Source organism: Ovis canadensis, chromosome 1 (genome assembly GCF_042477335.2).
Source record: "Ovis canadensis isolate MfBH-ARS-UI-01 breed Bighorn chromosome 1, ARS-UI_OviCan_v2, whole genome shotgun sequence".
NCBI lineage: Eukaryota > Metazoa > Chordata > Mammalia > Artiodactyla > Bovidae > Ovis > Ovis canadensis.
This window is the reverse complement of record NC_091245.1, coordinates 1,632,136-1,644,592: the sequence shown is the minus strand read 5'-3', so window position 1 is coordinate 1,644,592 and position 12,457 is coordinate 1,632,136. Positions and strand designations below refer to the sequence as shown.

At 64.2% G+C, this 12,457-nt stretch overlaps 1 protein-coding gene across 5 annotated transcripts in view; it reads right to left on the bottom strand.

Moving 5' to 3' along the window:
• Positions 1 to 2,741: 2,741 nt before the first annotated feature.
• Positions 2,742 to 12,457, bottom strand: part of KIF1A (kinesin family member 1A) — a 91,560-nt gene continuing 81,844 nt past the window's right edge. For all 5 annotated transcript variants that reach the window (XM_069600355.1, XM_069600526.1, XM_069600609.1 and 2 more), the window contains 10 exons: positions 11,380 to 11,513; positions 10,536 to 10,597; positions 10,177 to 10,322; positions 9,534 to 9,734; positions 9,019 to 9,096; positions 8,280 to 8,404; positions 7,382 to 7,534; positions 6,535 to 6,727; positions 5,635 to 5,753; positions 2,742 to 5,326 (listed from right to left, as the gene is read on the bottom strand). In XM_069600355.1, the coding sequence (XP_069456456.1) occupies positions 5,284 to 5,326; positions 5,635 to 5,753; positions 6,535 to 6,727; positions 7,382 to 7,534; positions 8,280 to 8,404; positions 9,019 to 9,096; positions 9,534 to 9,734; positions 10,177 to 10,322; positions 10,536 to 10,597; positions 11,380 to 11,513 (1,254 nt within the window). In that variant the 3' untranslated portion in view covers positions 2,742 to 5,283. The remainder of the gene's footprint in view (positions 5,327 to 5,634; positions 5,754 to 6,534; positions 6,728 to 7,381; positions 7,535 to 8,279; positions 8,405 to 9,018; positions 9,097 to 9,533; positions 9,735 to 10,176; positions 10,323 to 10,535; positions 10,598 to 11,379; positions 11,514 to 12,457) is intronic.

The window sequence follows — 12,457 nt, the reverse complement described above, 5'->3', positions numbered from 1 at the left end:
GGCCAGCGGGGGCTGCGGCGTAGCCCGGGGAGCTCAGCTCGGTGCTCAGCAATGCCCGCAGAAGGGTGGCATGGTGGGCGTGGGCGGGGGGAGGCCCGACAGGGAGGGGGCATGTGTGTGTGCGGCTGGCTCAGTCTGCTGTATAGCAGAGACACAGCATCGTAAAGCAGCCAAACTGCGATTTAAAAAAACACCACACTGTCCTAATCCCTGTGGTTTCGTAGGTCAAAATGGATACTGTGACTTTTCTAACTTTATTTTTCTGGGCCAAATCTCAGCCATTCTAGCACCTTTACTTTCATGTAACTTTTAGAATCAGGTGTTTGATATCTACAGGAATTTTGATTGAGACCATGTTGAACTTAAAGTCAATTTGGCGAGAGATGGCATCCTAATAAATATTGAACCTTCTAATTATGAACGTAACTCTCCACTTCACTTAGGTCTCTGTCTCATCGGTGTTTTATTATAGTCTTGGCATTTTGCCTTTGCATGCATTTTGCTAGATTTATGCGTATGTAGCTCACATTTTTGCTGCTGCTGTAAATGCATGCTTAGTTGCTCCGCTGTGTCTGACTGTGCAACCCCATGGACTGTAGCCCGCCAGGCTCCCCTGTCCATGGGATTCTCCAGGTAAGAACACGGGGGAGGGCAGCCGTTTCCTTCTTCAGGGGGTCTTCCCAACCCAGGACTCTGCACTGCAGGTGGGTTCCCTACCATCTGAGCCACTAGGGAAGCCGCCAGCACAAACAGTACAATGTTTTAAATTCAAAGTTTCAACAGTTTATTGCTAGTGTATAAAAATAAAATTTGTGTTTTTAATTCTGTAGCTTGTAATAACACATAATGGAAAAGAATCCGAAAAAGAATATACATATACGTGTGTATTTATATAGATATATGCATATATAACCGAGTTACACTGGTGTACACCTGAAACATAGTGAGAAAAAGAAAGTGAAGTCGCTCAGTCGTGTCCGACTCTCTCCGACCCCATGGAAACCAGGCTCCTCCGTCCTGGGATTTTCCAGGCAAGAGTACTGGAGTGGGTTGCCATTTCCTTCTCCAGGGAACTGCCCGACCCAGGGATCGAACCCAGGTCTCCCGCACTGTAGACAGACGCTTTCCGTCTGAGCCACCAGGGAAGTCGAGACATAGTAACTGTACTTTAATAAAACATAAATAAAACGAGCGTTTGTGTATCAGCGTTGCATTCTGCAGCCTCGGTCAACTCGTGCATTAATTACAGCAGGTCTTCGGTGCCCTCCTTCAGAACTTTCTGCCTGCCGGGCCACTCTTCTGTCCTGATCTGTGCGCCCTTTCTCTCCTCGTTTTGCCTTACTGCCCCGGTTAGGAGCTCCGTTCCCTTGTTGACTCGGGGTGATGAGAGAGGGCATCCCTGTCTTGTGCCCAGTCTTAAGCTTCAAGTCTTCGCTTCTTGCTGTTGAGTATGATGCTAGCTCGGGCTTCCCAGGGGGCACCAGCGGTGAAAATCCCGCTCTCCAGTGCGAGAGACAAAGGAAGCCTGGGTGCGATCCCCGGGTCAGGAAGACACCCCGGAGGAGGGCCCAGCACCCCACTCGAGTGTTCTTGCCTGGAGAATCCCCCGGACAGTGGAGCCTGGCAGGCGGCAGTCCATGGGGCCACAGAGAGTCGGACACACCTGACGTGACAGAGCACACACACGGGGTCAGCTACACACTTAGTGCGGACACGCTCTCCCACGTTAAGGAAGTTATCTTCTATTTCAAGTTTTGATGAGCAATGAATACTGCATTTTCATCAAATGCTTTTTCTGCGTCTATAGAGATGATAATGTGATTTCTCCTTTGCTGGCTTAATATAGGGAGAAGGCAATGGCACCCCACTCCAGTGCTCTTGCCTGGAAAATCCCACAGATGGGGGAGCCTGGTGGGCTGCAGTCCATGGGGTCATGAAGAGTCGGACACAACTGAGCGACTTCCCTTTCACTTTTCACTTTCATGCATTGGCGAAGGAAATGGCACCCACTCCAGTGTTCTTGCCTGGACAATCCCAGGGACAGGGGAGCCTGGTGGGCTGCCGTCTATGGGGTCGCACAGAGTCGGACATGACTGAAGCGACTTGGCAGCAGCAGCAGCTTAATATAGCAAATTAGAATGATTAGCTCTTGAACTGAGCTTGCATTCCCAGGATAAACCCAACTAGGTCATGGGGTACTAGCCTTTCTATGTACCCCAACATTCAATTTGGTGAAATGCAGTGTGCGTTGCGTGCTACGTCGCTTCAGTTGTGTCTGACTCTCTGTGACCCCGTGGGCTGTAGCCCGCCGGGCTCCTCTGTCCGTGGGATTCTCCGGGCAAGAATACTCGAGTTGCCATGCCCTCAGTGAAATGTTTCTGAAGGTATTTGCTTCTGTGTTGAGGAAGGACACTGGTCTGCGGTTTCACAGAACGTCTCCGTCAGTTTTAGTGCGTGACCCTGACCACGTGAAAGGACTTGGGTCTCGTGGTGCAGGGCCGGTGCACCCGAGGGCACCTGGAGCTGCTGGGACAGGCGCAGCCAGTGCGGAAGGAAGCAGGGAGACACCCCCGTGATAAACGCCACCTCGCACCTCCCACCCCTCCAGCCTCTCTGCCCTGCCTGCCTGGCCACTGGGAGGCGCGTGCTATCTCTAGACTGCTGGACAGCTGGCCCTGCGGCTATAAGGCCCCAGCAAACAGACCAACGCACGAGTAAAGCCAAGCGGGCACCCACGGGTCTGGGGTTGCATAAAGAGCCATTTTATTTCTTAATTGGACAGAGCTTAAGTGCACACACACGGGACAGGAGCCGAGAGCCTAACACTTGGGTTCAGGACACCAGGGGACTAGTCGTTACATCAGGATGGCAGTCACGGTGCAGGGACCACACAAGCACATATGTACAAGCCACGGGGGACTCGGGGGCTGGCCGGCCGCGGGAGGCCCGGGTCTGTCCCAGGGCATGAAGGAGGGGAGGGCTGGCGGGGACCGGCGTGGCAACCCCCTGCACGCTGTAACCTCGGAGACGTTCAGGGACCCTCCTTGGGTGTCTTGCCTCATCCGGCCCAGAGGCGCTGAGGGGGACCAGGGCTGACGGGGGATCACCACAGTCACCCTGCTGCGCACGTGTGTGCGCGTGTGTGTGTGTGTGCGGGCGTGTGCATTGTCAGAGAACAAAACGCTGGCTTATTATGAATAGTCTCTCAGAGCACCGAGGCCTTGAAGCGGACAGGTCTCAACACCCGCCTCTAGCCCCCAGCCTGGTCACCGGGGCCCAGACTCTCCCTCCCGGGGCTCCACTCAGGGCCGCTGTGGAAGGCATGCCCCCTCCCTGGAGGAGCCGCCCCCAAACTCACGGCAGCTGCAGCCCAAGCAGCCTCAAGCGCCAAAACAAAACCTGTCTGAGAGAGGTGGCTTCCGGCATCCTTCCCTCCCCTCGAGGACACAGCTCGACCTCACACCTGACCTCCCCACCTGCGCCCACCCCCTGGGGACCCCCGGGGCCTCCAGGCGGCCCCCCGTGTCACAGATGGGATGGGGTCCCGGACCACTTCTGCTGGCTCCCACGGCACCCGGCCCTGGGAGAGCAGCTTTCCCGATGCGCAGATGGAGCTCTTGGGCCCAGGCCGAGAGGAGGTGGTGTTGGGCAGGGGACACCCTGAGTGTCAAGTCCCCACCGGGAAGGCAGGAGGCCAGGACACAGTGGCCGTGGGGGCCCCCGTGGCCGTGGGGGCCCTGGACACGGGCGAGTGCCTCAGGCCTGCCCTGCGCAGCAGGGGCTCTGCAGGCTGGCTGGCCCCAGGCACCCTGCCCCCAGACAGGGTCATGGACGCTGATGAGGCCGTGGCCTCAGGCTGGCTGACCTGAGGGGCCGTGGCCCGGGCTCTGCGCCTCAGTCTCCCCGCAGGACAGCGGGGTGCCTGGGACTGATCCCCAGAGCTCACCCGCGCGTCCTCCCCTGCCCGCAAGCTTGGCTCAGTGATGGTTCTGGAATGGCGGTCAGCCTGCTCTCTGCGTGGCCTCTGGGGACCCCGGGGGGGCTCAGGCCCCCAGTTTCTGGACGGCGTTCGGTCCTAGTCTAGACCCTCCGCCTCTGCCACCTGCTCCGGTCGCTGTGGAGTGGACGGGCCTTGTGCTACGGCTGCTCTCCCCTGAGCTGAAGAGGGGCTGGCATGTCTCTGGGAGGAGGAAGAGCTCCTCAAAGACCCCGGGCCAGTGGGTTCCCCGACCAGACCCTCAGCCCGGGCGACCCTGCGCGATCCTGGGTGACCCTTGGGCACAGATTCTGAAGAGGGGACGAGACAGGTACTGTCACAAGAGGCTGGAACCAGACCGGGCGACACCCTAGGACACAGGAAAAGGTGTCTGGAAGATGAGTGGCCCAGCACTGGCTACCCACACTGACCGCCTGGAGTCTCCCCACCGGGACCCCTGAACACTCCTCTCCTGGAAACAGAGAGGCCCACGGCCTCCTCCCTACAGCGGCCCGTGGCTCACCCCGCGTCTCGCCCCTGCCCACGCTGCCCACAGCTCCTTGCCGCCCGGAGCACTGGTACACCCAGCCCCGCCCCCGGCTGGCCCAGACACCAGGCACCACCCTGACCCTCTCACCCCAGACCGGGCGCCTGGGCACCGCTGCCAGCGTCCCCGACGGTCACGGCTCAGGGGCTGCCTTCTGGGTGAGATACGTGCCCTACTCCTGCTGGAAGGGACACACCCGCGCTGCTTGGCCTTCAGGCGTCACACCCCCGACACACGTGCGCACACGCACACACACGGGCCCCGGGACCAGGCCTCGGCTCCGGCCGGGGCAGTGCACCCTCGTGGCTCCCGGAGGGCTGCCCCGACCCGTCTGTCCCCAAGAGGCTTGGGAGGTGTGTGTGGGAACAAGGGCGCGGGTCCGTCTGAATCCTACAGGTCTACGTGAAGGCATTAGAAATAAATACTTATAAATAGAACACAGTCTTATCGTTAATGTCTGAGGGGACTGTTTCAACGTCACTAACTAGTGTATGTTAATTATAAGTCTGTCTATGCTTAAAAAAATATGAGAACGGCAGCGACGCCCCGTGACTCCTGCCCCCCGGCTTTCCGGCACCTCCCAGCTCCTCCCACCCGGGGCGCCTCCTGCAGAAAGAAAGGACGACACGCGTGGCCTCTGCTGGGACAGGTCGTGTGGCAGGTCCCAGGCAGGGCGGGCGTCCCAGGAGGCAGGCGGGGCTGGGCACTGACTGATGGTGGCGATGACGGGAGGCGGGGCCGGGCCTGCGGGTGGCTGGGCTCAGACCCGCATCTGGGCAGACCTCCTTCTGGACAGCTTGGACCTGCGGGCCGAGAGGAGCAGCGGTCAGGGGGCCATGGGCGCCCACAGACTGGCGTGAGGGGCATCGCAGGCACGCCCCTGCCTCCCCAACCGCCCAGGAGACGTACCCTCTGACTCCTGCCCCTGGGACTCGGTGGGAGCAGCCCCCCCGCCCCCACAGCCTCCTTTGAAACGTCGCCCGCCAGGGGCAAGGCTCGCCCACCCGGAGCCTGGTGGTCCCGACACAGAGGCCACCTCCCACTGGCCGCCCGTGGGCGCTGGAGGCCTTGGGGACCCACGCGCGGGGTGGCCCTCCGTGGGTGGCCGTACCGTATGGTCCCGGCCAGCAGGGGGTTGAAGGCGTACAGCCAGTCGTGCATGTCCTTGTCACTGCTGGCCTGCAGCAAGATGCCCCGGTGCTCCGTGCACACTGCGAACGTGTTAGGGGTCTGCAGAGGGAGCCGCCGCCGTGAGGGGCGCCAGGCCTCCCCGCTCAGCCCGGGGCGGCCGCGGCTCCTCGGGGGTTGGAGGGGGGGGTGTTGGAGAAGGGGCAGAGAAGGAGGCCCGCGGGAGGGCCAGGGTCCTGACCTCCCGTCCAGACGCCCCTGCAGGCGGGCCACCCTGTGCCTCTCACCCCGTGGCCATGCCCCAGGCGGCCTTGTCACTGTTTTGCGTCCCCAAGGGCCCCTCCCCGGGCCCACAGCTCAGCTGTGTGCTCGGCCCGTTAATCCCTCCTCTTCTCTCAAGCCTGAGCCCTCAGCAGGGTGGGTGTGGCAGTCAGGCTGAACTCACACCCCCCACCTTGGGGAACCCCGGGCCCCAGCCGGGAGGACTCAGAGCTCCTCACACACAGGCCCAGGCCACCGCCTGCTCGGAGAGGACCTGGGCAAAGCCTGGGGGCAGGAGGCTGCTCTTCTGGGACCTGTGCCCTGCTGGGCCTGCAGGGCTCCCGACACTCTCTGTGGGTGTCTCTGGAGGAGGCACTGTGTCATTAGCCATCAGATGGGGCATCCTTGGGACCAATGCTCAACCCACCCCTCACTGGTGGTTGTCACCAGGACGGCACGCCCTACGGGTAGGCAGAGTGACCCCGGAACGAGAGAGGCTGACCCCGACACCCCCACCCGTGATGTCCAGCCACACTGCTTCGGCCGAGCAGTGAGAGGACGCGGCCTGCGGGGGACTGGGCCCAGCTCCCGCCCTCCCCGCCAGCCCGCGGCCGCGGCGCACCTTGAGCATCGCCTGCTGGTCCTCACTGTACTCCACCTGGGCGGTGGACAGGTTGAGCACGAACCGCTCCACGGCGTCCTTGTCACTGTTGTACATGTAGGCGTAGGGCCGCCGCACCACCACGAAGCGCTTGGCCCAGCCGGCCGTGTGCGGCTCCAGGAAGTGCAGGTAGCCCTTCTTGGAGACGATGGGGCTGCAGGGTGGAGACGAGTCAAAACTACCTCTCCAAGGCCTCCCACCGGCCCCGCCCCCTCCGCAGCCTCCCACCAGGCAACACACCCCCCCACGCCCCTTCCACAGCCTCCCACCGGCCCCACCCTGTCCATGGCCTCCCACCGGGCCCGCCCGTCCAGGCTCTGGGCCACCCTCCCGTCCTCTGCATCAGCTCGTTTTCCACCTCTGCCCTAGGTTTGTGGGGGGGGCTTGGTCTCCTGACTACAGCACAGAGCTGCCCCTGTCCCACATGAGGTGGGTTGGGTGGGGGGGGTCTGCTTGCCCCCAGCACTACCCCTGGTCAGGGCATGGTCTCCTGATGCCCTGCACTGCCCCTGCTCAGGGGTGGTCTCCTGACGCCCTGCACTGCCCCTGCTCAGGGGTGATCTCCTGGCCCCCGGCACTGCCCCTGCTCAGGGGTGGTCTCCTGGCCCCCGGCACTGCCCCTGCTCAGGGGTGGTCTCCTGGCCCCCGGCACTGCCCCTGCTCAGGGGTGGTCTCCTGACGCCCTGCACTGCCCCTGCTCAGGGGTGGTCTCCTGGCCCCCGGCACTGCCCAGGTCGGGACGGCTGCCGTCCCTGCAGGAGGCAGAGCTGGGGTCCTCAGGAGCCAGCTGGGCAGGGCCCTCACACACCTGACGCGGATTTCCTGGATGTCAGGCACCAGCAGGCGCTGGGGCTCCTTGTCGGCTTCCGCCGCCCGGGCAGGGGAGGGGGGCTTCTTGGCATCCACCTCGGGCAGGGGCTCAGGCTCCGGGCTGGCCGGCCGGGAGCAGGGCTGTGGGGTCCTGGGGGAGCAGAGTGAAGCCCCTGCAGCGCCAGGAGGCACCTGGAGGGCCGGGGAACCTCGGCCAGGCTCCCCAGGGCCCAGCGCCACCCCCGGGGCACCCACCGGGGCACCCACCGGGGCCCACCTGCCACCGGCTCCTTCTCCAGGGGCACCCTGGCCCCCCACCCCCTCCCCAGGAAAGTGGCTCCCCGTCCCGCCTCAGACCGAGGCTGACTCGGCTTCCTCAGGGACCATCTGCATGGAGGGAGCGGGTGGTCCGCGGCCCGGCCAGCGGGGCCGACGTGCTGGCCGAGGCGGCCTGTCTCAGGATGGGGCCCAGAGGGCTTCACAGTCTTTTTCTCAGTCGGAGGAAAAAGACCCCAAGGAGCTACAAGATCTGGGGGTCAGACACGAGCGGTGTCAGCAGGGGGCCCCCACGTCAGCAGAAGTCAGTGGACCCAAAGGGCCCCGAGTCTCTGCTTTGTCACCCTATTCCATCTGCCGCTGGAAAGGGCTTTCGCTGAGTGTTTTGACCTGTTCCCAGCCTCACGGAAGAGCGTATTTTAAATTTACGCTTTAGCAGAAAGTGGCCCGGAGGGGCAGCAGGAGCCCTGCCCCGCTGCGTGGCTGCCCCCAGATGCCAGCGCCTCGAGCTGTCCCGCCCCCGCCGTCCAGCCCCCTGACCCCCGCCGTCCACGCCTGGAGCCGTCCCACCCCACCCCCGCCGGCCGTGGTCCACTCATGCAGGCCCGGCCCACACCTACCTCAGGTCGGCAGCCCCATACCGGCCCTCGATCAGGGAGGGGCAGGTGGAGGAGGGGGTGAGCGTGGTGGCCCCCAGCGGGGACATGGACGGGTCCCGCAGCAGGGTGACCGACATCTCGGAGAGCTGCAGAGGAGACGGTGTTCTCTGAGCCCGCGTGGGGCCCCCGTGGGGGTCACCCCCGACCTCAACTGCAGGCCAGACCCTCCTGCCCACCCCACCCAGGGCTTCGGGCTCTGCCTTGGGGGAGCCAGAGGACACCTGGGTGAGGACCGAAGACGGTGTAGCCTCGGAGCCACAACGTCAGCACGTGTAGCCCCACGGCCAGGGCAAGAGGAGCTCCGGGCAGAGGGAGAGGCCAGCGAGAGGGCAGAGGGCAGGCCGCCCACAGGGCAGAGGGAGGGCGTGGGCAGGACCCCCCGGAGGCTCCGCGCAGGGCAGCCCAGGAGCTGGGGGGACAGGCCTGAGGCTGCGGCCCCGACGCACCCCCGGGGGAGGACTGAAGCCAAGGAGGGGCTGGACTCGCCCAGGACAGGAGCAGTGGGGTGAGGCCAGGTCGGACGGGGCTGCTACTGGAGACAGCGGACAGAGGAGGGCACCTCGCTCCTGCCCTGCACGGGCCCTGGCCTCCAGCCCTGAGCTCAGAGGCACCCCTCTGGGGTGGCAGAGGGGTGTCCCTAAGAAAACCCGAATTCTCTCTCGGCACCAACAGTCCCTCAGGCGCCCTGCCCCGTGCCCACCTTGCTCTCGCTGGCGCTGATGCAGACGTGGCTGTGGGTGTACTCTCTGTTGAAGGAGTGGGTGAGGAGCCGTAAGCACTGTGGGCAGAGCAAACACCTGGTCAGGGGCCCCCGGGACCTGGCTCAGACGTGGACACAAGTGACTGGCTGAGGGGCTGGGCACCCCAGGAGGAGGTGGGCAGCACCCCACCTCTCCCAGGGGGTAGGGCCATCTGAGGAAGCCTCCTGCGGCAGGCTGGTTAGTGCTTGGGCAAAGGAGGGGGTGGGGGCACACGAAGTGCAGGAGGTCTTCCCTGTGGCCCACCCAGCGGCAGAAAGGGCCAGCTCTGGGGGAGGTGGTGAGTTCCCCGTCAGTATAAGTATCCAAGGGGGAAAGCAGGTCACCGCCTGGGCGGGGAGGCTGTAAACAGTCCCTGAGTCCCAGTGTGGGTGGGGCTGCATGGGGACGAGATCAAGGTGACTCCGAGGCCCTCGTTCTCCCAGGTCCCCCGCCTGCAGGCCGGCTGGCCACCCACCTTGAAAGCCAGCTCCCGCTGCCGCTCGCTGGGCGCCTCTAGGGATGCCGGCCGGGCCTCAGCCGTGAGCGGGGAGGAGGTGCTGGAGGAGACGGGGGCCTCGGAGTCCTCGCTGGAGGCGGGGGACAGTGCCTCGGGGCCGGGCCGCTGGGCCGCCTCCAGCTTCTCCCGCAGCAGCAGGTAGTGCCTGGTCTTCTCGACCTGCGCGGGGCATGAGCACGGCTCACCCTGCGCCCGCCGGGTTGGGGGGGGCAGCATGGAGCCCGCAGACCTGCCCGCGCCCTAGCACAAGCGGATGGACAAGCTCCAGGGGCGCACCCTCGGAAGGGCCCAGAGCGTGGAGGGATGCGGACCCGACACCCTCTTTCCACCTGCTGCCCCGGCCGGCGGCCAGTGCCTGCTGCTGGACACGGGCTGTCCTGACCGGGGCCACCGGAGGGCCTCGCTGCCCCCAGTTCTCTTCCCAGTGTCTCTCCCGTCTCCGCTACACGCCCCCCAGTCTGCGGCTGGACCAAGTGCGAACGTTCCACCGGAAGCCGGAGGCCATCATGAGGCTCTGAGCCCCGGGACAAGCGGGAGAGCTCGAAAGTGCAGTTGGGGCAGGGGCGGGGGTCTGGGGGGCGCCGGGGGGCCCAGCCCTCACCTCCTGCAGGAGACTCAGCTTCTCCAGCTCCCACTGGTGGTCCAGGATGAGGCTGTCGCTACGTGGCCTCCAGCCCGCCAGGTTCTCCTCGCCGCGGACGTAGGCCACAGACGTGTCCAGCACTCGCCGGCGCCGCCGCTGCATGCCTGCACGGGCCGCGGACATGGTGTACCCTGCGGGGGCTGTGCCCACCCCACCGTCCTCCGGCCCCACAGGGTCTCCAGGTGAGGGGCTCCCCACACAGCAGCATAGCCAAGGTCACCCGAGTGTCCCATGCAGGCCCTCCTCCCTGACCCCCAGCAGTGGCTCCCCCAGCCCCGGCCCCAGCCCCAGCCAGAGGGCGAGGGGCAGGCACCTACCTGGGCTGCCCGCGTCAGCCACGTGGCACAGACTCAGCTCGTACACGCCCGTCACGCGGTTGCTGCGGAGGGGGCGTTGTTACCCGCGTGGTGACGGCCGGGCACCCGTTCACCATCATATGCACTCTGGGCGTGAGCCCTGCGGCCCGCACGGCAGGCAGTGGGGGCTGTGGTGTCAGGGTCCCCGTCCCAGACCCCCGCTAGGCCCCCTTTGTCTTGAGACCTCTGACTCTGCCTAGGGCACCCCACTAACGCGCTCATGGAGGGGTCCCACAATCCCAAGGCAACCTCCTGGATGACAGGGTCATGGGGTCATGGCCATCCAGGCCCCCTACACTCTTTCCTCCTGGCTGTGCCCCCCAGGGCGGCCGCCCACAGCACAGGGTGTGCGGGTATCACTGAAGGTGACCAGCAGGGACCCTGGGTGTCCCCGCTTCTGGGGCGGCGTCCCTCCACTGCCTTCCTCCCCTCCCCCAGGAATGCAGAGAGCGGTCAGAGTGCGAGAGGGCGCTGGGCCTAGGGTCTGACCCCCAGGGTGCTGGGAGGCCTGGCTCTGCACACGTCCCTGGGGACGTGCAGTCCAGGGTCCCTCTGTCCCCACCCACCCTGTGCTCGGTGTTCACCCTGCCCAGCGACAGGGCCCCACGGCCGCTGGGGAGGAAGGTCACCCAGGACCACCCATGGGAGCCCCAGAGTGGACACACAGGCCTTCCTGCTGCACCGGGCAGGCAGACCCCAGCTCTCTCCTGCCCCACAACACGACATCCGTGTCCCCACAAGTGCGCAGAGGCCTCCCCCGCTGGTCCAAGCGAGATGGGCTAGAGAGCGCTCCTGGTGGGCTCACCTCTCCGAGGCCCGCAGGCTTCCACTGCCGAACAGGTTGCGGATGGAGCGCGAGGCGGGCAGCTTGGCATCTCGTGAGTAGAAGACCATGCAGAAGTCCTTGGTGATCACGGCCGGCTGCGCGCAGCTCTCCATCTGCAGGGTGGGGGGCTCAGCACAGGCTCACCCGGGCCGGCCCAGCCTCTCCTTCTGGGGCTCAGCACAGGCTCTCCTGGGCCCACCCCAGCCTCTCCTTCCGGGGCTCAGCGCAGACTCGCCGGTGCCGACCCAGCCCCCTGGCCTCTCCTTCTGCGGGAGGCCCAAGAGCTGCACCACCCGCAGCCCCAGACCCTCCCCTCCCCCATCCCTGGGGCAGCCCCAACACAGGTGAGAGTCTCTGGCCCCGCCTTGAACCAACTCCGGCTGGAGATGCCGTGTGTCCCCGCAGGACACCCCGACATCCCAGACACGGGCTTCAGTCTCCTCACCATGCAACTGGGATGACATACTGCCCAAAATGTTTGTGAAGATCTGATTGGACCCTGTCTGTGCACCCACGGGTCAACCCTAAAGGCCACGGGAGCGAGCTGCTGTCTCAAGCAGGTTCTTTTGTTTTCCTGAAGCTCCAGGGTGACAACTGACACGGCGGACGCGTCCTGGGGTCCTGCTTCGGTGATACCCTGCCAGTGTTTGCTCAGCCTGAGCAAACCTCATCCCATGGGGCGGCCACACTGGTCCCCACGTTACAGCCACAGTAGCTAGACTCTGGGGGCAGGGAGACAGGGTGGCTGGGTACTTCTGTCTCTACCACCCCGCTGGCTGCTGCACCAGTGAGAAATGCCCACAGCCCCAGCTTCCTCCTATGCTTCCAAAGGAGTCGCAGCCAGAGACCCTTGCGATGGGGAAAAGGAGGTTTCTGTTCTTGTGCTGTCTGGAACACAGATGCAATGTCTGGTGCTGCTGCAGCCGTCTTGCAACCCCAAGGACAAACCCACACGCTAAAGATAGAGGAATTGACTAATTCTGAGCATTCCCACTAAAAGCACACAGATTTAACTCAAGGACTCAAGAAGCCCTCTGAGAAAACAACAGGGTTGACT